General features: G+C 39.3%; 1 protein-coding gene across 6 annotated transcripts in view; it reads left to right on the top strand.

Moving 5' to 3' along the window:
- Nucleotides 1-22642, top strand: part of PPP2R5E (protein phosphatase 2 regulatory subunit B'epsilon) — a 77625-nt gene that overhangs the window by 24358 nt on the left and 30625 nt on the right. For 5 of the 6 annotated variants that reach the window (XM_030035671.2, XM_041127974.1, XM_030035681.2 and 2 more), the window contains one exon: nucleotides 20002-20198. In XM_030035671.2, coding sequence (XP_029891531.1) covers nucleotides 20002-20198 — 197 coding nt within the window. Of the gene's footprint in view, nucleotides 1-93; nucleotides 115-20001; nucleotides 20199-22642 lie in introns of those variants that run through there. The other variant, XM_030035689.2, reaches the window with a different exon arrangement.

The following is a 22642-nucleotide window of genomic DNA, read 5'->3' as shown; positions in this document are numbered from 1 at the left end:
AGTGTTGGACTTTTAAACGTACCTTCAGTAAGCACTCAAGTTAAAAGGAGGCATGTTCTCTGGAGTGCTACATTGATGGAAAGAAGCAATGTTCATCTTGTGGATGTAATGAAGGTAAGGCTCTTCAAGTTGGAGAGGTCTGAAAAAATAAGAATTTTTTATTTTTTGTCATAGTTTCTTATGTACTGAAGAGATGGATTTCCCGAGATACTATTTTGAGTGACAACTCATTGTGAAATTTTTATGCATAAACAAAGGATAAGGTGTTGGGGTTTTTTTGGTGTTAGTTTATTGTTGTTGTTGTTTGTTGTTTTGCTTTTTCTAATTGTTTATGTTTTAGGTTCTAAGTTTTGAGTTTTGCTTATAACTTGAGATGGCTTTCTTTAGCAGCTGTAAACTTTCATGGACAGGTATCATTTAAAAATATTCTGTCTATGCATGCTGTAGCAAAGCAGTGAACTCAGGCGAAAGCTGATCCTTCTTTTTTTAAATGATACTTCTATTTGGCTTGTATTTACAGATGTACGATGAGCTTTGTGAGACAGTCAGTGGAAATTAGATCAACTCGTAACCTGATCCGGTATTCAGAATTCTTCTAGCCTTGAGAGTCCTAAAGTCTGAGGAAGCGTAGGATCAATCTCCATGTTGTGACAGTTTTTCCTGCATTTCAGAATTAAGACCGGTTTTTGTGTTATTCAGAAACAAGTCTAATTTGATTATATTAGCACTTTGCCTGATTAAGGATTGCTGAATCAGGTTCAATATTCGAAAGGTAGGCATATAAAGGGAAATGTGTGTCAATGTCTGTGTTACTCTGGCTAGTGTGTTACATGGTAACATTAACAAGGCAAGGGCTGATCCTCATGTGTTGAAGGATGTTAAGAGGGACTGTATTTGTATTTTAATTCAAAATAGAGATTGCAGTTCAGTTTATTTTTTTGCACATCTTTTTGCTGAGGTTAAGACAAGTATGTGAAAGTTTTAAATCCAGAAGCTTTCATACCAGTCGTGTTCTTAAATATTTCCATAGGAAAAAACCACTGTGTTTTTGTTTGGTTTAAGAAAGGACACTGGCATTGCTTATTAGGCATAATAGAAAAGAAGCTTAATTTCAAAAGCCTAGTGTATTCTACCCCTCAGACATTCAGAAAACATTAAGAGTTTCAATTACTATAATTCAAACATTTCTTCTGGTCATCAGTTTGTGCTTTTTTTTCACCTAAACATTTTCAAATAGTTCTAAAGTTCTTCTTCCTACAGACCTCAATGAGTTCATTACTTATATTAAGGCAAAAAGCTTCCTTTTTTTTTTTTTTTTTTAAAGGTGCAGGAAGCCCAGAAACATAAAATGACCTATGATTGTTATCTTAGACCTACCCAAAAGTAAAAGGTTAATGGCAGCTTGCTAAGCAGTGACAAGAAAAGGTGGGATGATCAGGGAAGGAGGAAAACCAAGGGAAGTTGTTGCTCAGTCACAGAATCGGGGAGTAGAGAGGAACTGGACAGACCTGTTATATAGGAGGAGCTGGGCTGTATCAGGTGCAGTGCAGTGGAGGGGAATAAGGGCTCCCTGATACCAGAACCAGGCTGAATGCAGAGGAATGGCGAGAGCTCTGCTTGAGCTAATTTATTCTGCAAGTGAGAGAGGAGGGAAGTGTCTGCAAGGCAAACTGTTTCTGGTGTCTGAGCTTGCTCTAATATCTAAACTCCTTTTCCCACAACTTTTTTAACTCTGAGCACATTGTAACATTGGAAAAAGAAGAAAATTCAAGGATTACTTAGTCTGCTGTTACTTGGAGATAGCGAGGATGGGAGAAATGATAATAAAATTTTATTCCTGAACAGGTGAAGTACGTTATTGTACAATAATAATACAATTTTGTTTGCCTTACAAGTACTTTAATAAAAAATACTGATGTATAAACTTGCATCTGTTTACCAGCTGGTTGAATATTGGAGTAATTTGATCTTTTTTCAGGTGATCTGAGCTACTGAAGGGAGGGCTGGGGGTAAATACTTGCACCATGAGTGCCCTAAGGTGGTGCCGATGCCTCAAGGAAGGATTATCTTGTAGTGGGGAGAGTAGTGCCCAAAGCAGAAGAACCTGCTGTTTTTCCTCTTCATTGCACAAGCAGCCTGTTCTCATTTCCTCTGCCTTGCTGTGTCCTGATCGAAACCTCCTATTAGGCCAAGGAAACCTGTGTGTGTGTGTCCAGGTAAGGCTGTGTGCAGTGAGAGAGGACAAACTGGGCTGCTCTTTGCACCTTATCTGAGTGAGGACAAACAACTCAGGAGAGCTTATCCATCTCTGGTAGGCCTGGTTGAGTGCAGGAGATGACACTGAAATGGCAGAAAAGCCCCATGGGCAGTAGGGACCTATGAGTCCAAGCCAGGAGGGAAGTGTGCTGGGTGGATGCATGGCATGGAAAGTCAGTGGTGTCCTCTCCTGCGGCTGAGCCCAGCCCAGGGCATTTGGACTGATTGGAGCTGAGTACCACCGGAGATCCCTTGAGTCTCTAGACTTGTCACAGGTTATCGTAGCTGTGAGGCTGATTCACCTGCCTGCCACATCTGCCTCAGAGATCGGAGGAGAGGAGCCTCCTTTAAAATGATCAACAACCATCAGGCCTTGGTCTGTGCAAAACCTACTTTGGCTATGCCTGAACATCCCGGGGAGAATATGAGTATGTAACTGGGAATAGCCATGTCCTGTCCCATCACAGTTGTGTCCACAGCTAGAAACTCCCCTACATTTTTCCAGCATTTTGGGTCAACAAGCATGAGGTTTGGGAGTTGGAGAAAGAGAGAGAGGGATGCTTTTGAGCTGGGTTCTAGGGCCCAGGTTGCCTGGTGCTCCTGTGATGGGTTCTGCTTGTCCTATGGGGGCTTGCCTGCCCTCTGCTCACGCCTTGCTCCCTCCAGGCACTGAATGTCCCTCACAGCACTGTCATGGGAAGATGTCCTTGTTTCAGCTGGGATGGAGTTAATTGTCTTCCTAGTAGCTGGTACAGTGCTATGTTTTTGAGTTCGGTATGAGAAGAATGTCGATAACGCTGATGTTTTCAGTTGCTGCTAAGTCATGTTTAGTCTAAAGTCAAGGATTTTTCAGCTTCTGATGCCCAGCCAGCGAGAAGGCTGGAGGGGCACAAGAAGTCGGGAGGGGGACACAGCCAGGGCAGCTGACCCCAACTGGCCAAAGGGGTATTCCATACCATGTGACATCATGCCCAGTATATAAACTGGGGGAAGTGGGGGCGGGGGGATCGCTGCTCGGGGACTAACTGGGCGTCGATCGGCGGATGGTGAGCAATTGCACTGTGCATCATTTGTATATTCCAATCCTTTTATTATTAGTGTTGTCATTTTATTAGTGTTATCTTTATCATTATTAGTTTCTTCTTTTCTGTTCTATTAAACTGTTCTTATCTCAACCCACGAGTTTTACTTCTTTTCCCGATTTTCTCCCCCATCCCACTGGGTGGGGGGGAGTGAGTGAGCAGCTGCATGGTGCTTAGTGGCTGGCTGGGGTTAAACCACGACAGTCCAAACAAGCATTTCTCATTGGTTTTGAGGCATACATTTGAACTGAAATAGATGTGCATCCCTTTCTATAATACAGTTAACTTGAGTTCTTGCTGTATTACTTGAGTCCTCAGTCTGGACCAAACTTGTACTAATGTGAGAGTGGGAAGTAGGGATGTGCAGGGCTAATGGTGGTGGTGGTTTGCAGGGCAAGGATTTTGCAGTCTGCTGTACGTGTTCATTCTTTTTAGCAGAATCACATTTAAAGCAGATCCTTTTTGCCTTCATTTCAAGTGAAAAGAAGTTCCTTTCTCAGCAAAACAAACCATCATAGAGGCATTCAGTTTCTCATTTGCAGAATAAATGATTTCAAGTTCTCTTGGGTCCACATGGAAAAAGTACTCCACCGTTTTACTGGATGCTGTTTTCTCCAAAACATCCCATTTTTTTAAATGGCTGTTTCTTAATGATCCACAGCTGAAGGCCCTTCCCTTTACTCTTGGCAGCCTGTGCCGTCTTTATGGGGTGGAACAGGATCTTTCTTTCGTCCTAGGAAATAGTATTAATCCTGCCAGTATTTAACTGAATCCAGGATTACTAATCTGTCGAAAAGCTCTGCTTTTTGTTTTTACAGATGATGTTCGGGACATCTGATAGTTGCATTTGTGTTGTCAAAAAAGCACGCTGTGTTTGTCTGTGGTAACCTCAGAATTTCTAGAAGGGATTCATTATATTAGTATTAAATGATTGCGGTCTTCATTAGTAAAAATGAGTCAAGTTCTCTTAATAAAATGGTAATTTTCTCATTTATGTTCTGTATTTCTGAAGTAATGGCTTTTAAATACTCAGCATTTAAATTTGCTTTTCTCCTGGAATAATAAAGTATTACAGTGACTGTAAAGTAATTTAGAATGAATTTAGACCATTTAGTTATTTACTTTTCCTAGTGTTTTCCTGGTAGAAGCTGCCTAACTAGTCTGTCTATCTCATGATCTGTTTTTCCTGTTTGTACCAATTTGGTTGATAACTATGCAGAAGCAGAATAGTTGGGAGGAAATTCCAAGATGCTTCAACTTAACTTTTCATTAGTGAAGTGATTAAGAAGCAAGCAGGGCTCGCTGAGTTGTCTGAAACATCATTTTGTAGCTGTGAAGCCAGCTGTTTTATGTCATGTGTATAAGAAAGAAGTCTGTGTGGAAAACCACCTGTTTCAGAATGGGTTGCTTGTATGTGTGTATTGTCATCGCTTGTTTCACTCTTTAAAAGTCTAATTTTACATGAGTTTTCTGTCATTTCTTTTGAGTAGATCCTTGCAAGTTTACAGATTGGTCTAGGTAATATGTGGGGAAAAAAGAAAAGACTGCTGAATAGGTAGAGTACAGTTGATCTCTAGTGCTACAGTTATCTCCTATTTTTATGTGGTGCTTCCTTACAGGATTTAGAACTTTAAATGCATAAAACTTTCTTGCGGGAAGGTCATTACTTTAAAAAAGGTGTGTGAGTGAAGTTGCTATAGAATCTTAGAGGCTAAATTCTGGTTAATTTGTACTAAACTCTGGGCTTCATCTTGCATGGGAAGAAATTCACTGGAAGCTTCCTCATTTGAATTAATGCAAGTGTGAGGCATACAGATTCCTCAATGCAGCAGCTCAGAGTTACTCAACTAGGTTACTTTTCCAGTTGTGACTAAGGGGCCAATTAGCAGCATCCGGAATGAGACGGCAGCGCCTAGGTAAAAATAGATGGCATTTGGAGAAGCTGGGGGCTGTTTTGGAGAAGGTCTGCAGCTACAGACTGAGAGAAGCAAGACAAAGAGGCAAGCTTCAGAAAGGAGTATTACAGACATGGCTGGGAGAAACTCCATGAACAGGCAAAGGTAGGAGCAGCCCAGAGAAATGGGAAGAAGCAATACCAGATTGGAGCCTCAAACTGAAGGGCCTCTGCTGCCGAAGGAACGCTTAAGGAGCTGTGTTCTTCACTCCCTTCTGACAAGAGAGATAATGCTAGCATTGATATTAAAATGAAACGAGCTGTAACATCCTCTGAAAATGACAGGAACCAGAGGAGTGGGTGTAAAGCTCGCTACATTGTGAGGTCTTACCTGAAGGATTGATACTTTAGTACCTCTCAGAGGAAGGAGTAAGGCACACAGAAGTGCTGCTTCAGTAGGTTTGCTTGAAGGCGATTAGTTGACCATGCTGGAGTCTCAGAGACCAAATAATTAAGTAATAAGCCAGGTACACGGAGGGGAGCTTGATGGCACGGGTGTATTTTGCTTTTTAGCCTTTACAGTTATAACTTTGTCCTGTGACCACAACTGTTTCCACGGTCCTTCTCTGTCATTTCTGTAGGATACTGAAGCCACTGGATTAGTATAGTTTAAAACTCTTTTGTTCTTCACTGACCTACTTTGACTGCATGTTAGCTATCGGATTGGGAAAGGGCCATCTGTATATGTGCCCACTGATACAGCCTGAATGTAAAGTAAAGAGAATGTAGAATGCGGTCTGCCTTGTCTTGATAAACTTCAGTCCAGTGGAGGTAATTACTTAAAATACTAATTTTCATTGTAAATGGCATGCTCTACTTGTCATTTAATAATGTATTAGTGAATTTGATATTTCATGAAAAATAAAGAAGGCAAAAAAGGATGCACCTGAAGTCCTATCTTTAAATAGACAAAGGATGTGTCTAAGTTAAGAGTTCTTGCTAGTGGTCTAGTGGTAAGTCTGCTAGTTCCTAAAAAGTATGGGCAAGCTAAAGAATGCATGATCTGTGTATTCATATGGTCAGATACAAAGCATGTTTGCTGTACTATATGTGCTTTCTTGATCAGTGACCTGTACCTGCAAAGGGTCTATAAAAATGCCTTTTAAAAGTTAGCTAATTCACCAGTAGTGTATTTGGATTACCTCACTTACGAAGAGGAGCTTTCAGACTTACCTATGTATGTATAAACCTGCAAAATACACGCTTTTCTTGCTGAGTTTTTCTCCATTCATTTTTCATGCAATACAGAACTGATGAGATTGCTTTTCCTTTTTTTGATTAGTAAGCAATGAGCTTTCTGCCAATTAGAGCAAAGGTGTAATCGTAATTCTGATGAACCAACGTAACACTCCCATTGACTTCAATTTGGCCAGGATGCCAACTGAAGATTAAGTTTACGATCACAGTACAGCTGAGGATAAATGTTGTTAGCAATCCAATTTCAGCTTATCATCTTCAACAGAGAAGCACCTTAATTGATGAGTAGTTTGGAAGAGGTAGAGAGGGTAGCAGTTGATGATGAAGAGTATTGTTTGCTAACCGCAGAGGGAATGCTTTAATTATATTTAATGCCTAAACTGTTATGTCTGGTTAATATTTGTAACAGTCTAAACTAACAAAGTTTTTCAAAGTGACTTGATGTGCAGCAGAGCGATACCTTTGGTTACATTAGTTGCATGACGTAACCTTATCTTTGTAGTTTTCAGTTTTCTCAAACTTGTTTGTGAATCTTAAGAACTTAATACAGAACGGTTTGTAATGGGTCAAGTATTTATTTTTAAAGGTAATATACTATTGTAGACTGATAGTCATATTGCAGAGGCGCTAAGTAATCTTTAGAGAAATTCACTTCAGGTGCCAAGGCCCAGTGATCATCAGATAGCTTTGTCCAGTAACAGCTGGCATTTCTGAGGGACAAAAACCCCTATGATTCATATGCAAGCATGCAGGTAAATAGATTCTGCCAAAAGAAAACTGCATTTTCTTATTCAGTGTTTTTGGAAGAGGTCAGAGGTAAAGATGTTCTGAAAAAAACGCCCATGCGCATTATGGTAATGCAAGGCTATGATAAGGGTTGTCCCTTAGACAATTACAAATATTCAGAAATAAGGTCTTTTCTCTCTAGAACCTTGTGTTGGGGAGATAAAATGTCTACCCCATTTAGGATCCAGGTGGCAAAAAAAAGTTGCTGCTTAAAAGATAGAAAAGTGGCCTAATACTCTTATGTCAGTCAGATTTCTAAGTTTTAGCAAAAATACCTGGTTTAGGTATAACAAAGCAATGGAGTCTGAAGGTGAATGATAATTATTGGTAAATGTCTCTCATTTACATTTTTTTAAAACTGAGCTGTGCCATTCTGTGATGGAGAAGATCCTATTTTTAAAGGAATAGCTGGTATTTTTACATAGACATATGTAATGATAATACAAATAACAAAATATCCAGCATAACACAGACTAACTTGACACATTGTAGGGGAGTATTATATAAATGTCATGTTTTTCCCCTCTATTGGTGAATGGTTGCAGATCCTGAATAATCTGAAGATCAAGAGGTTACTGTAGAAATGGTCTAGAACAGGGATAGGTTTCTGTGCACCAGGGAATGTGGGAGAGCTCTACAGTAATTGCAAAACCAAAATAAAATAAAGTAGATTTATTTATTTATTTATTTATTGTCATTTAGATCTTCTGGGCTTGGCAATATGAGAAAGGGTGTTCACTTAACTAACAGCTTGACTAATTTGAGTTATTGTCGTAAGGTATTGAATAACATAGTCTGAGCCTTACAGTTGACCTTATCTCAGGGCAGCTGGTTGAGCCTAAGCACTAGAAGGCCTTATGCAAGGAACGTATCTCGAAGGAAGGAATGATCTGGTGACCTCCTTTCTTGACAAAGAAACCATGTGGATTGCTTGTGGATGCAAAGTCCTTATGTAGCATCTCTTGAGCAATGCTTTCTAGTTTCTAAGTTGGCAAGAGATGTAATCCCAGTGTGTAGATCAGGATGTACCTTCAGGTTTTCCTGTGTTTTCTCGTGGCTCAGCTGGGATGTTGCGTGGGTTATGTTCTTGTGCTCAGAAATGCAGGTTTGCAGTGAGTGCTGTGGCTGGTGTTCCTGAGGGACATGCTGTGGCAGATGCATCATCCCTTGCAACCCCAGCTTGTTTTTGGCATAACATTGCATCCAGCTTGAGGTGTTGATTCTGTCCTCAGAGGATCTCAGTGGGCTGAAACTAGTATTTAGAAGACTAAATGAATAATGAAGGCCAAATCGAATAAGGTTGTTCTTCTGTCATGCTGGAGCTTCTGCAGTAAAGAGGAAACGTGTGTAAGAAGTTGAGCTTTCAGGGTGGTCCATTTGGGGACTTCAGAATGAACTCCCAGTTTGTTTCCACATCTTCCATCATAACTTCAGGGTATGTTTATTAAATCTTGTCTTTTTCTTACACAAACATAGCATTTTACACCTGTGTAGTTCCACAGAATTTACCATTACACACATTGTTCCCTCTATGGGGAGAATGAGCGAGCAAACACATGACGGACAGTTGGATTGCATAGTGCGTTACTGGAAAATGTTGGGAGACTTATTGTGGTAAATTAGCATAGAGTAGAATATGTTCTTGACTAAATTTATACTACCAAATGAGAAGGGGATGGAAGTTATGTTTTCAGGGTTCAGTTAAACTCTTCTAAATGTATAAATAGGGTTATAGAAATCTATTTTTATATGCATGTATATTATTTAAGTTAATAAATGTAAATATTTTAAAATATAAGCTTGAGCTCTTAGACAGTGGGTTGTGTATGTAGAATAGCTCTCACTTAATTACTTCTTTCACTGGAGAATGAATTACTCCTGTGACTTCTGGGATAAATCAGTGGGTCAGTATCAAGCAGAGTAGCAATCCTGGCCCTTGTTCTGAGCCTGTTTGGATGAGAGTTATGTTTTGGGCTTCCTATGCTCTTGGTTCAGTTTTTTTTGCAAGTGGCTAAGTGTTTCTGAATGAATATCATAGAGCAACTCTGTAGTTTGAGCAAAATTAGTATTGCATATTTTTATTTGGACGGATGGCAGTTTCAGAGCACTTACTAAGCAAGGTATAATTTTTGCACTTTTACAGGAAGCATGTTACAGATATATAATTTTATCATGATTTCATTATGTACTTAATGCACCAAACAAATAAATGCCAATGCAAATCCTGAACTGCCTTGTGATAGCAGTTAGTATGGAAGGTAACTGTAAGATGGCTGTGACATGTTTGTGTTCTTATATTTAATGATCATTATAGAGCAAAAGCTTCTCATGTCATGCAGAAAAAAATTGTGATCTGATAAGAATCTTATCAAAAGGAAGACAATAATCCTCTTAAGGATTCTTCTGTCTTAGGTCAGCAGGCCGACTTTTTTTGCAAAGGCGTTTCTTAGTAGCCTGGAACTTGTAAACATTTTTCTGGGTTTTAGATTTTTTTTTGTCATCCAAGGAACCTGGAAGCCATGAGAAGTTCATTATAAATTGCTAGTCTTGCCATTTTCTGATATTTGCCATTAATTTATAATGCAAAAAAAAAAAAATTGCACACAATGTAGCAAGGTAAAGTTGAAGCTGCAGTGTAATCCATCATTCTCTCTAAAATTAACAGAAACAAAGTACAAGATAAAAGTGACACGAGCATAGCATGACAAGGTTGAAATAATGCCCTGAGACTTGTGTCTCTATTGATGTTTGGAATTCCAGTGCTCTACTAAGAACTTAGGAATGTATGGAGGATGGCAGGGTCCTGGAGACTAGCTAGGCAATTAAAAATACACTGAAAAAAACCCTGAAGGATTGTAAGTGATTTGAAAGGTAAGGAAGACAGCAGTAGGGTGACCCAGCAGAGCCCTAAGTTACTATTGTGTAGCTTTGATCTACATCTGGAATTTGAGAAATCACCTGGAAAACGAGATGGCTTTGTTTACATGGTATTCCTGTCTCTGGTCTTTGTGATGTCTTTTAGGGTAGAGGAGCTGAGCAAGTAGGTAAGTTCAGCTTATTTTGGATTTGCATTTGCTCTACCTGTAGCTTTTGCTATTCAAACATCTATAGAAAAGCCTGAATTTAATTCTGGTGTACAGCTCCTCCTGGTAACAACTGAAAGGAACCAGTGGATGGTTCAGCACTGGAGGCATTACCAGCTAGAATTAAGCAAAGATATAAGGAGTGATACTTGCTTACATACTAATCCTAGAGTCTCAAAAAACCCAAGGGCAAAGATTTTTTCATGTAGAGTCTTGTGTTTATAATGGAACATGATGTTAAAATTCTGAGATCTTTGGGTTTGTGGCTATTTTGATTCTTAGCCTAAGAATGTTCTAACACAGCTCTGGGAGCTCCAAACCTCCACCAGGTTTTAGTGTTGTCTTCCAGCATAGTATTGGGTTGTTTTTTGTTGTTTACACACCTAGCTAAATTAACAGGTCAGTACCTAAAAAAACCCCCACCCCAAACCAAAAACAAACCACCAAAAACCCAAACAAAAACCCCCAAACAATAAACCGGCCCACAAATCCTATAAATGCTTATATAAATGTAGAAAGTACAAGACGAACAGTTTCTGGGTTTGTTTTTTTTTTTCTTTTTTTTTTCTTTTTTTTCTTTTTTTCCTAAGAACCTTTAAAATCTCCACCCCACGCCCCCCCCCCCCTTTCCCCCTTTTTTTTTCTGCTTGCCTTTGGAGGAGACTTTGAAAAGAAACAGTTATGTCTTTCATATTGCAACAGTGGAAGATTAGGCAGAAGATGTGTGGGAAAGGTATCCTGATAATTTCTTCACTACCTGAGGTCAGTATTCTCAAGTGGCAGGACAAACATGGACAGCAGCTCTCTCTAATGACTGTTCAGCAAACCTAGTGGCTTCAACTCTTCTGAATGAAGGTTAGCTTGTACTTTGAAAGAGCAATTCAGTAATAACCTACTTAAAACAACTAGCATGAACTTTCTAAGCCAGTATAAAAGAAACTTGAGTCAGTCCAGGAAAATTGGCCACAATAATTCTTAGTGTTTCAGCAAAGTATTTTTGTCTTATTTGGTGATTTTGTGCCACGTATTCAATGTAGGAAATTGAAATAACGTTTATGTGTATTTTTGCCAGACTTTTTGCTTCCCATTAAAAAAGATAAAAATTGGTAATCATCATTTTCAAAATATTAGTAAAAAGGAGGTGTGGGAAGAAAGCAACCTACAAAACCTGTGCTAAAAAATAAGTGTTAATTTGATGTCCATGCAAACTCACTGTAAATAATATAATGGGATATATTGAAGATGTCAGAGTGTCAGGAACCTCCAGATATGTAGCTGATTAGTCAAATCTAGCCCCTAACCACTGACTCGTGCATTTCTGTTTTGCTTAAACACTTTGAGCTCCTATTTTTTCCTTTTAAAATATTCTGCTGCTTTCATTGTATTGCCTATTCCCCAAACAATCTTCTCCTCTCTGTCTTTTCCAAGTCTGCTCATGCTCTACCTTATTCCCTTTCTCTCTTGGTCTTTTAATACTTTTTAATGTTGTTGCTTTGCCTTCTTTGGCTTCCCACTCTGTCCCTTTCTCATAGTATTCATAGCTGCTTTGCCGTTCTTCCGAAAATTTTTTGGTACACTCATCCACTTGCTTTTCTCCCATTAATGCTCACCTGAGGGTGACACATCATCCATGCTAATTTGCGCCAATACAGTGCTTTTGCAACAAGTATGGATGAAGTAGTATTTTGCTATGGCTCATCAGTAGCTTTGACAATCAAGCTTGTGGTCTTGGTCCACTTCTAAGTTGAAAGGTGTTCACAGCACAGATACCATTGGTGTAGTCAGTGGTGGGATGAACAAGTGTTGGTCACAGACTGACGAAGTGTAGCCTAAAGGAATCTTTTCATTGACACCTTGACTGCTGTGGCTCTGGATTGAGCCGTACGGGTGAATGTGAGGAGGCTTGAGCTGTTGCCTGCACCATGCCTGCTGTGGAAGCAGGCAAAAAATTTAACTGAAGTTTCATAAACTTCATAGTTTTTAAAAATATCCTTTATTGAATTTTTTTTTAATTGTCAATTTGTTTTCAATTCCTGGTCTTGAGATGAAGGAAACAGCAGCCCTTCATCCATGTGTTCTATTAGGGGGCTGAAGTTCATAAGATTTTTACCTAAGTGAATAAAGGCAGAATTTTGATTAATGTGTTTAAAAATATATCTATGCTATGAAATTTTGGCAGTGTGTATGACTGAGAGTATGTCTATTAAGAAGTATCCTCTGTTGCTTATAACGCTATTCCATATGCGCCCAAGGCAGGATCTACACTGCATTCATGCTACTCATCCCAGTAAATTATGTTTGTTGAAAACCTCTGTGAAACGATCGGGGAGTATTGGCAAGCAGTAGAGGGATTTGCATGATCCAGGATCCTTGTGAAACTACCCAGGAGACCCCCCACTTGATGAGAACTTGTTCAGTTTGATCAATGAGAAATTTACGGCCAGGGAAATAATTCTCAATTTTGTGATTGATTATCTGAAGAGGCACTGATTATCAGGAGAAGTGCTGGAGTATGTCCTGTGTTACACTTCTAATCATGCTTTTTGAATGTGCTGGGAACAGTATGTTAATGTTGCGCTTTTCTTTTTGTGTGTGTTCACTCATGAAAGTCAGCTTGAGTTTGTCCCGCTGTATTTATTGCTGTGTGAATAATGTTGATACTGTGGTTAGACTTTGTATATTTGGAACACAATGCCTAACTGCTGCCCTGCCTGTATAATTATTAAGTATAGAGAATGGGTTGGGAAAGTAGCTTTGAAAAAAGCACCTATTATGAATGAATGATTACTGACTTGACAAAGCATTCATAATATTGACAGCCAGTCAGGAAAATTAAATGAATGCAATCAGGATAGTGATTACTTTTCTCAAGAAGTGTGCGTAAGAAAGAGAGGGCAAACATTTGTACTTCTTGGCATCTTAAGACCAATAGTCTACAGTGAAAAGTGGCTTACAGAAGTGTGGTTCATTATGTATTGGGTATATGTATGACAGGACCTTGAGTTGGTGAAAGCTTTAAGCTGGGTGTCACTAGACCTCCTCTTGAAGTGAACTTCTCAAAGAAGACCAAAAGGCTTTCAAATTCAAATTTGCTATTTTTATTTGAATGAAAACTAGAAAGTTAGCTTCTTACAAAATAGAATCTTCATAGTGACCTGCGGGGGATAAACATAAAAGAGATGTATGCACAACTGCCTGCTTTGTGCAGGTAGGTCCTTGCTTCAGTAGTTGGTTATGTTCAACTTGGTGGCTTGGTGAGTGGCAGCAAAGTGGGCAGTTTGTTTGGGTTTTTTAGAGCTTTTTTGGCACAAGGAGATTTTACGGAACTACAACAATAATAATCCTAGGTTTAGTTAGTAACTGGACAATACAGAAACTGAAGAAAAATTGGGGAATTATTTTGCCATTAAGTTGATAGGGAAAGAATATGGAAAACAATCTCAGTGGCAGAGGCAAGTGAATACATAGTTCTCAGATGTTTGGAAATTATAAGGAAGTTCTTAAAATTAATGTGAGTAAAAAAGTTACTATTAATCTCTCTGTCCCCCATTCTGAACATACTTTGATTTTAGTACATGTTTTTATTTTTCGTGCTTAAAATGGTGGTGCTTGCTTTTACTAACATACAAGAAGATGATTCTAGTTCTTTATGCAAACATCATCAAGCTAATTAATAACAGTAATGTATATACTGGAAGCAGAAGCAATAGTTATTCTGAGGGCACTTTGATTTTAATTTCTAATAAACATTTTGATAGTACTTATGTAGATGCAGGGTAGCATGTGTGAGCATATCCTAGTTTCCCGTAATAATTTATATATAATCTGCATAATTTGTCTTGTTTTATTCTCATTCTAGGCACTATACTGTCTTGTGTCTGCAATCCTGTGACTTTTCCTTGCAGTTGCCATGCTAGTTTAAGCAGCTCAATCCCTCCCCCCCGTCTTTACTTCTTCACTTCCTGGCATTATACCCTTCACTGCAAAACTACAGGCTGAAGTGGATCAGGAAACTGATCCAGGTGTTGAGTATCTCCCCCTTCTTGGCTTTTCACTACCACTGAGAGGAGAACCATAGCTCAGTTCTCTGGATGCAATTTTGCTGGTCTGATGCATAGTTTTAGTTTTCTATGATCCAAAATCGGTTACTTGCAAATGACCTTAATTAAATATGAGTGTAGTATAAACATGAATATTTTTAATATATGTTAGAGACTTGCAGTAAAAGTATGCTATCAGATTTTTATGTCTTTATTTGATAAAAGGATGCAGAAAGCAGAGACTGCAAAGATGACTGATGAGAAGGGATGGGCTGGTTGGATTAGGATTATTTTGGAAAAAGGCTATTAAGAGAGAAACTGAATTGCTTTGGCCATTTTAGAATTAGTATTTCAGCCCTTGTAGTAACAATTGTTGGTCCGTGTCTAAAAAAATTTACAGTACTTTCTGTCAATTTTTCTGATAACTTTATAAAACACTTGATTTTGTTAAAGGCTCTGATTCTATCTTCATTATCATTGTTCAGATGTATTAGTACTTGCTTTCACTAAGCCAATTTCCTTTGAATATATGAATACTCAGTGTATTTCAAAAGCTCTGTAGAGTTTTAAATGGCTAAAGAGAAAACTGACAAGCCTGAAAATTAACTCATAGCAAAGACCTTCTGAAAATGAGAAGAGTTCTCACGGTCATTCAGGCGGAAGTTTATCTTTCTTTAAATTTGGATTTTAATAAATGTATACTCTCCTGTGCATTCGACATAAATCACACATGCCACTCAATAGAGTCATTTTGATTTCATTTTATAGATTATTAAAGTATTATTGGTATTTACATGGATTTATTAGAGCAGTTGCTCAATTTTCAGTTCTTTCAACTGAAAGTGGATACAATGGTAATATTGAAGGTGATTAAATTTGGGGGCCTAAGTGTTTGGCTGTGCATTAGCACAGGAGTAAAATGTTGCAGAATTCATTGAAAGCCCTGAGTATCCATCTGCTGAGAAGAAAATGATCTGTTTTTCGTCAGCTAACTGTGAACATCTGTAACGAACTGCATGTTTCATTTCAAGTGATTGCATTAAGGAGTTCAGCTCTGCTGTGGAGCTCAATAGGGTCTGTACCCCAAGTACCAGTGTGCTCCCTGCTCCGAATAGTGGCATGAGAGTGGCTGGGGAATAGTGATCTTTTGGAAAGGTTTGTACAGCTGCAGAAGAGGCTTTAGAGGATTAAAGGAAACACACGCCCCCCCTTCCCTCCCCCAAAACAAAACAAAACAACCCCCCCCAACAACAGCACCCCCCCCCCCCCCCCCAAGCAAAAACAAAAAATAAACAAACAAACAAGAAAAAATCCCAAACCAACTAATGGCATGGTCTCTGTTGGAAGTTTGGGAACATGGAATACTGATTTTATTGATTTCTGCTGCCCTTTTCTTGTGCTGTGCATATTAGGACCCCTTAAAATTCACTCTTGTATACTTTTCCTGTTTCCAAGTGGAAAAAAACCTAGGCATTAGGTGTTACCCTGTTCCCAAGGCACCCCAAATTCCTAAGAACAGTAGCAAATATTATTGCATGAAACTTGTTGCAATTTTATTTCGCAGGGTGAATGGCAACTTGCTTAATAAAGAAAAGTAGATATGACTAGAACTATTGGGTTTGGGTTGGTTTTTTTTGTGGGGCCTTGGGAGTTTTTTTGTTGTTTGTTTGTGGGTTTTTTTGGTTGTGGGTGTTTTTTTGTTTTGGGTTTTTTTTTTTGGTTTGCCCCTATAGTTTGCGTGGCTTGTTGATGTAGTAATGCTGGCATGAAATTAATGTAGTGTTCTAGAGTGGTTTTTCTTGAGAAGAACTTAATTGTATTTTTCGTTTTGTTCCCACACCTCCAGATACTTAACTGGAGGAAAAAAGAAAACAAACTTTTACTAGTTATTTTAATGCTTTAGTCATTTTTAACTTTTTGTTTAATACCGACCCTACCTTAAAATGAATGTAATTTGAGTCATTTGAGTCTGGTTATAACTTGCGCTGAATTGTATTTTAATGGATTCCCATTTGATTTCAGCCTATGTTTTTCTTTGACTAAGCTATCCTTGTCAGTCAACGTAAATGTGTGCAAGCCATGTAGAACAATGCAACTAAACCCCCATTATGTTCATGTAACATTGTAGATTTTATTGATACCACTTACATGTTTTCAAGTTCTATGGGGGGTTATAGATAGCATAAGAAAGAGTGTGTGGTGGGTTGGTCCTGCCTGGATGCCAGGTGCCCACCAAAGCCTCTCTATCACTCCCCTCCTCAGCTGGACAGGGGGGAGAAAATATAACGAAAGGCTTGTGGGTTGAGATAAGGACAGGGAGAGATCATTCACCAATTACCGTCACGGGCAAAACAGACTCGACTTGGGGAAATTAGTTTAATTTATTACCAATCAGATCAGAGTAGGATAACGAGAAATAAAACGAAATCTTGAAAACATCTTCCCCTCCACCCCTCTCTTCTTCCTGGGCACAACTTCACTCCCAGATTCTCTACCTACCCCCGCAGCAGCTCAGGGGGATGGGGAATGGGGTTTATGGTCAGTTCATCACATGTTGTCTCTGCCGCTTCATCCTCCTCAGGGGCAGGACTCATCACACTCTTCCCCTGCTCCAGCGTGGGGTCCCACCCACGGGAGACAGTCCTCCACAAACTTCTCCAACGTGGGTCCTTCCCACGGGCTGCAGTTCTTCACCAACTGCTCCAGCGTGGGTCCCTTCCACAGGCTGCAGTCCTTCAGGCACAGACTGCTCCAGCGTGGGTCCCCTGCGGGGTCACAAGTCCTGCCAGAAAACCTGCTCCAGCGTGGGCTTCTCTCTCCACGGGGCCACAGGTCCTGCCAGGAGCCTGCTCCAGCACAGGCTTCCCATGGGGTCACAGCCTCCTTCGGGCATCCCCCTGCTCCAGCGTGGGGTCCTCCCCGGGCTGCAGGTGGATATCTGCTCCACCGTGGACCTCCATGGACTGCAGGGGGACAGCCTGCCTCACCATGGTCTTCCCCACGGGCCGCAGGGGAATCTCTGCTCCGGCGCCTGGGGCACCTCCTCCCCCTCCTTCTGCACTGACCTTGGGGTCTGCAGGGTTGTTTATCTTACGTGTTCTCACTCCTCTCTCCGGCTGCGGTTGCTCTTGCGCAGTTTCCCCCCCTGCTGTGTCCTTCTTAATTCTGTTATCACAGAGGCGCTACCACTATCGCTGATGGGCTCGGCCTTGGCCGGCGGTGGGGTCCGTCTTGGAGCCGTCTGGCCTTGGCTCTGTCGGACATAGGGGAAACTTCCAGCAGCTTCTCACAGAAGCCACCCCTGCAGCCCCCCTGCTACCAAAACCTTGCCACACAAACCCAGTACAGAGTGGAAGTTAGAATTAAACATAATACTCTTGGAAAGTAACCAATTGCACTTTTGGCTCTTCTTCTCCCCACCCCACTTGCATTTACAGTCTGTTTTTTGGAAGAAATTGTTAATCAATTAATTGTTGCCTGCTTGCTAATAACAGTGAATTCTGAAGTCCATTCTCCCTTTTTTGTGTTATTTGAAGGCTGGTAATCAAGAGAGCAGTCACAAGTACTTTGCTTCCCCAGGCCCTTTATCTCCTGTAAGACTGTAACCTTAGAAAGGTTGCTAATAGAATAGGTCTTTTTTATAATGGACGAGGGCTAATGACTTTCTTTGACTCCTTGGCTTATGTTAGGTTTCAGCACTGCCTGCTGTGAGGCGTTTGAACCTGTGTGAGAGACCTGGCCAGTGGAACAACTTTAGGGTGACCTGGATTTGGGACCTTCAGTTTTTCCAGAGGTGTTTGCGGGGATTCTTCTCCCATGTAGCTCTTCTTGTTGCAATTCTGCAGGACCACGTTTCTTGCATCTTCAGTGCTGCAGATGAATATAGCCTGTGGGAATGTGGGATGAACAGTTATGATGATATGAAGTGTGGTGTCATAACTATACCACTTTTCTTCTCCACCCTTAATTTCTTTTGGACACAGCTGTTGTAGAGCTTACCAAAGCCTGATGAATATGAGATGGTGTGTGCTGCCTGGTATTGTCAACTGAACTTTGCCAAGATCTTGGTTGTTCTTTGCAGAATACAGTTTGCTAACTTATTGAGTCCTGTCACTACCACAGCTGTAAGTGGACTTATGTTGAGTGAACTGTTGTGCTTTACCACGTCACGTCAGGAAGCATGTAGCATCTTTATTGTACTGCAATCCATATTTATTCTTTTCGGTGATTAAGCAGTGCAGAGAGTTGATGTGAAGTGCCTTGGGGTCCTTGCATGTCTATCAGTACTTTTCAAAACAATGTAGCTATATACTATGACATTGTAATATTTCATAGGTCTTTTGAACTTTAAACTAGTAACTGTTGTGTACCTGGTTTTAATTAAAACAGATTCATGGTACCTTGTCCTTAAAACTACTATACAGCTACTAACAGCTTCCATTGTTTACCAAGTATTCCTTAACTTGATGTATTTTTGTGTCTTAATGATAAGTTCCATCTTAGGTTGGCTTTTTACTAGTATGGCCAGGTTTTTAACAAAGAAACAAATTTTTTAGTCTTAAAATTTTTCTAGTTGAAATCAGCAGAATTTTTCTTTTGCATGTTGTATTACTGCTTGGAAGGTCATTTGCTGGATTCTGTAGCTGACAAAGCAGTTGTGCCTTTTTTTTTTTTTTTTTTTTTTTTTTAAAGTAGATTAAAGGAAGTGAAGTGCCCTCTAGTCTGAGGGCATACGTTCAGAGTAAAAATGTGTTACTTCATTTCTGCAACTTTCTGCTGTTGTTACCTTCCTTTGTACATGAACATCAGATAAACTAAGCTTTCTATGTACTCTTTTAATACAGTTGGTAAACTAAGAAACCACTAAGAAGTTGACATTCCTTTTATTATTTTAAGTCTTTTATCTGCTGAGAATTAAGAAAACAGAGCAAAAACTAGTAAGTAGTACATTCTGCTTACTTTATTGGTCAAGCACATGCTACTATTTTGTGTGAAGATTTTCCTATTGATGCATGTTGTGTGTTCATACTACAGCAAAAAATCCTCATTGTGTTCCAGTAAAATTGATTTTGCTCTGGAAAGTGTCAGCGCGGGGATAATCATTGAATCTGAAAACTTGTTTGCAGAATTATAGTCTTGCTGTGTATTCGTATACATATTCATGTATATTCACATAGAGTTATAAATGACGCAGTGTTTTTAGAAATATAAATTAATCAAGCTTGATCTGTTTGACAGTTCTTTCATCCTTCTTGGGAGTGTAAGTTAACAATGGTGAATGTCAGCCTCCAGTGAAAGTAATGATCTATTGTAGAATTAAGCCTTGAATGCTGTTGTGTTTGCATTCTCCACTTAGCTTGGACTTTTTTGGTAAACTTTATTTTCTTAATAGCAGGTGATGATTAAATTACTTCTACAACATGTTCAAATCTCAAACACACAATAGTTACACAGTTCGTATAAGGGGTTCGTTTGTTAATCTGAGCTCTGTTTTAGAAAAATTGTATGAATGCTGCTTTCCTTTGAAATTGATCTTTAAAAAGAAATCCTGTTTTGTATAATAAGATGCCAGACTCACAAAGATTTCCTTTCTTGTTTCATAGACGTTCCATCTTCAGAGCAGCCTGAACTGTTCCTAAAGAAACTTCAACAGTGCTGTGTCATTTTTGACTTCATGGACACGCTTTCAGACCTTAAAATGAAAGAATACAAGCGCTCCACTCTTAATGAACTGGTGGACTACATTACAATAAGCAGAGGCTGTTTGACAGAGCAGACTTACCCTGAAGTAGTTAGAATGGTGAGTTCCTTCTTTCTCATGGTCTCTTTAAATCCACTTGCAATTCCAGTTACGCATTGTGGGCGAAATTGAACCCTGGAGTAGGTGGATTAAATGAGGCCTTTGGTTTGTATTTTCTACTAGACATCACTTGGGGATAATTCTCCAAAGACAAAAATATTAATTTTTATATATGCTTAATTAAAGTCAAGTAGGTGATGGTTATTATAGTGTCACAAATGTATGAAAGGAAACCTGGATTGTTTCCTGATGGAGAAAGCCAGCAGCCATAAAATCAGAGTCCCTCACATTTCCCCCCACCTACCCTCCCTCTCCCCCAGTATAAATAATGGAATAATTTTTGCAAGTTTCTTTGAACTTTATCCAAGCTCTTGAGTGTGTACTTCAGGCGGAGAAAGCTTAAAGTATGCACAGATAATGATTTTTAAATAATAAATGCTAAAAATGTTGTATAGGATCAGTGTCAAAATTTCCTGGTTGTATTATGTGGATTCATAGCAGCTGCCGTCAGAGTGAGCAAGTTTACTCAACAATAAAGCCATACCTTGTATATATAAATTGTCAAATAATAGTGCTTTCAATGTAAAAATGGAAACAGTACCAGATGCTAGCTATATCGTGAAGAACATTTATTGCGATCGGCAAAATCAATCATTGCTTTAAAATCTTTATTCTGTACTACCATACAGAACCCTTATAACCTGTTATCTAAATGAGAAGGTGGTTAGTTAAATATAGATTTGGTGATGCTGGTTTCCTAATGGTACTGTGTGATCATGGAATCCACTGGCAATGTGCTGTAGGAAGAAAAACATGAATAGATTTTACATTGCATTATATATGCTCCTTATTTCTTTTCTGACACACAGATACATGCTGTGTTGTTTGTCTGTAATATTTAAAAATAGCTGTAAATTGTGACAGAATCGTCAAGCAGTTAATAGTGAAGAAAAAAAACCCCAGAATTAAGGGTGTATGGAAGAACCTTAATATGGCTTCTTTGTGTGTGTGTATGCATTGTCAGAAAGCCTATAATTAATCGTGCAATCAGATTCTTCCCCTTCTCACTCACCTTCCCTTCCTCCCTTCTGTACTAGGCCAATCTTCTGAATGAACTGCTTTTCAGTATGTTGTTCAGCATGTGGTCTAATGCACCATTCAAATACGTGTCTGAATACAGAATTACTTGTTTGTTGCTGAATTCTGCTGTTGGTGCTGCACTGTAGCATCTAAATGGCTTGCAAATGTTAGTTTAATCATACTTGTACCCCTTGTGATGAACAAATTTTATCATACCCTTTGTGTAGACAGGACACTGATGCACAGGTAACTTCAATAAAATTGGATACTTTTTCTGTGTGTAGAAGATGCCTCTGTACTCATCTCCTGGGATAATTTGGTTTTTTGTTTGTTTGTTTGGGTTTTTTTTTTTTTAGTGTTTCTATTATTGAGGTTGTATTCTTGCATTGACTTTGGTTATAGTTGTTTACTGCAGCTACATTTGTAGAATAAAGACTCTGCAAGTTAGTGTTGTCTTAGGTTGGGCCCCAAGAAACAAGAAGAATTTGATCTGTAACTGCTTGTAAAGTTCAATTTGAATCATAAATCATAACCTGTGAAGCAGTCTGAACTTGAACTGTAGAAGAGATGCAAAACCCCTTTGCTAGAATGTCCTAGTGTCCCTGCAGTCACTTATGTTGATTCACAAAACAGTTTTTATCTTAAGAAAATAATGCGTTGCCTAAATAGTTTGAAAAGCATGGTTTTAAATAATTTTCTTAAATGTAGTTTGTAACTACAATATGGAGGAGTCACTGGAAGTAAAGATACAGTGTGAATTTTTCCACTGGATTTCACAGATACTCGCTTATGGACCTTCAGGAATTCTAGTTTCAGTTTAGCTCATTTCTGATGGAAAACTGTTCTATCTTCTTTTCTCCAGTATTCCCCATATCCTTTCATTGCTTCATGCCCTTCTTCATCTTACTTTCTTCTGCCTTGCATTTGGGCTTCAGTGCTGAACTCAAGCTACGTTTTCTCTTCAGTGCCAGGGTACTTAAGCAGGGGATGACTGAGAATATTCTCAAGTCCTGTATCTGGCTACTCAGTGGTCCCTGACTGCCCAAACCCAGATTTTTTACAAATAAAAAGATCCCTAAGTAGTTAGGGAAGTGGACATGCTTTTTCCTAAAGGATTTCCTGAAATAGTTGTAATACTCAAATTTAGTAAGAAACTCTAGCCTGCAACAGACACCTGTGCTTTGATGAAGGTGTCAGCTATTGGAAAGCTGGAGTCCCCGATTGTGCCTGTTGCAACCAGCAGCATTTTTGGTGCATGTGCTCTGGGAAAAACACTTTGGTGGTTGTATTCCATGTGAGCAGGATGCTGTGCTCTGGTGTTGAATTTATGTGAGTGAATCCATGGCAAATGCATGAATGATTTA

Source organism: Aquila chrysaetos, chromosome 2, assembly GCF_900496995.4.
Source record: "Aquila chrysaetos chrysaetos chromosome 2, bAquChr1.4, whole genome shotgun sequence".
In the NCBI taxonomy this organism is placed as follows: Eukaryota; Metazoa; Chordata; class Aves; order Accipitriformes; family Accipitridae; genus Aquila; species Aquila chrysaetos.
This window is presented reverse-complemented; position numbering and strand designations above follow the sequence as displayed.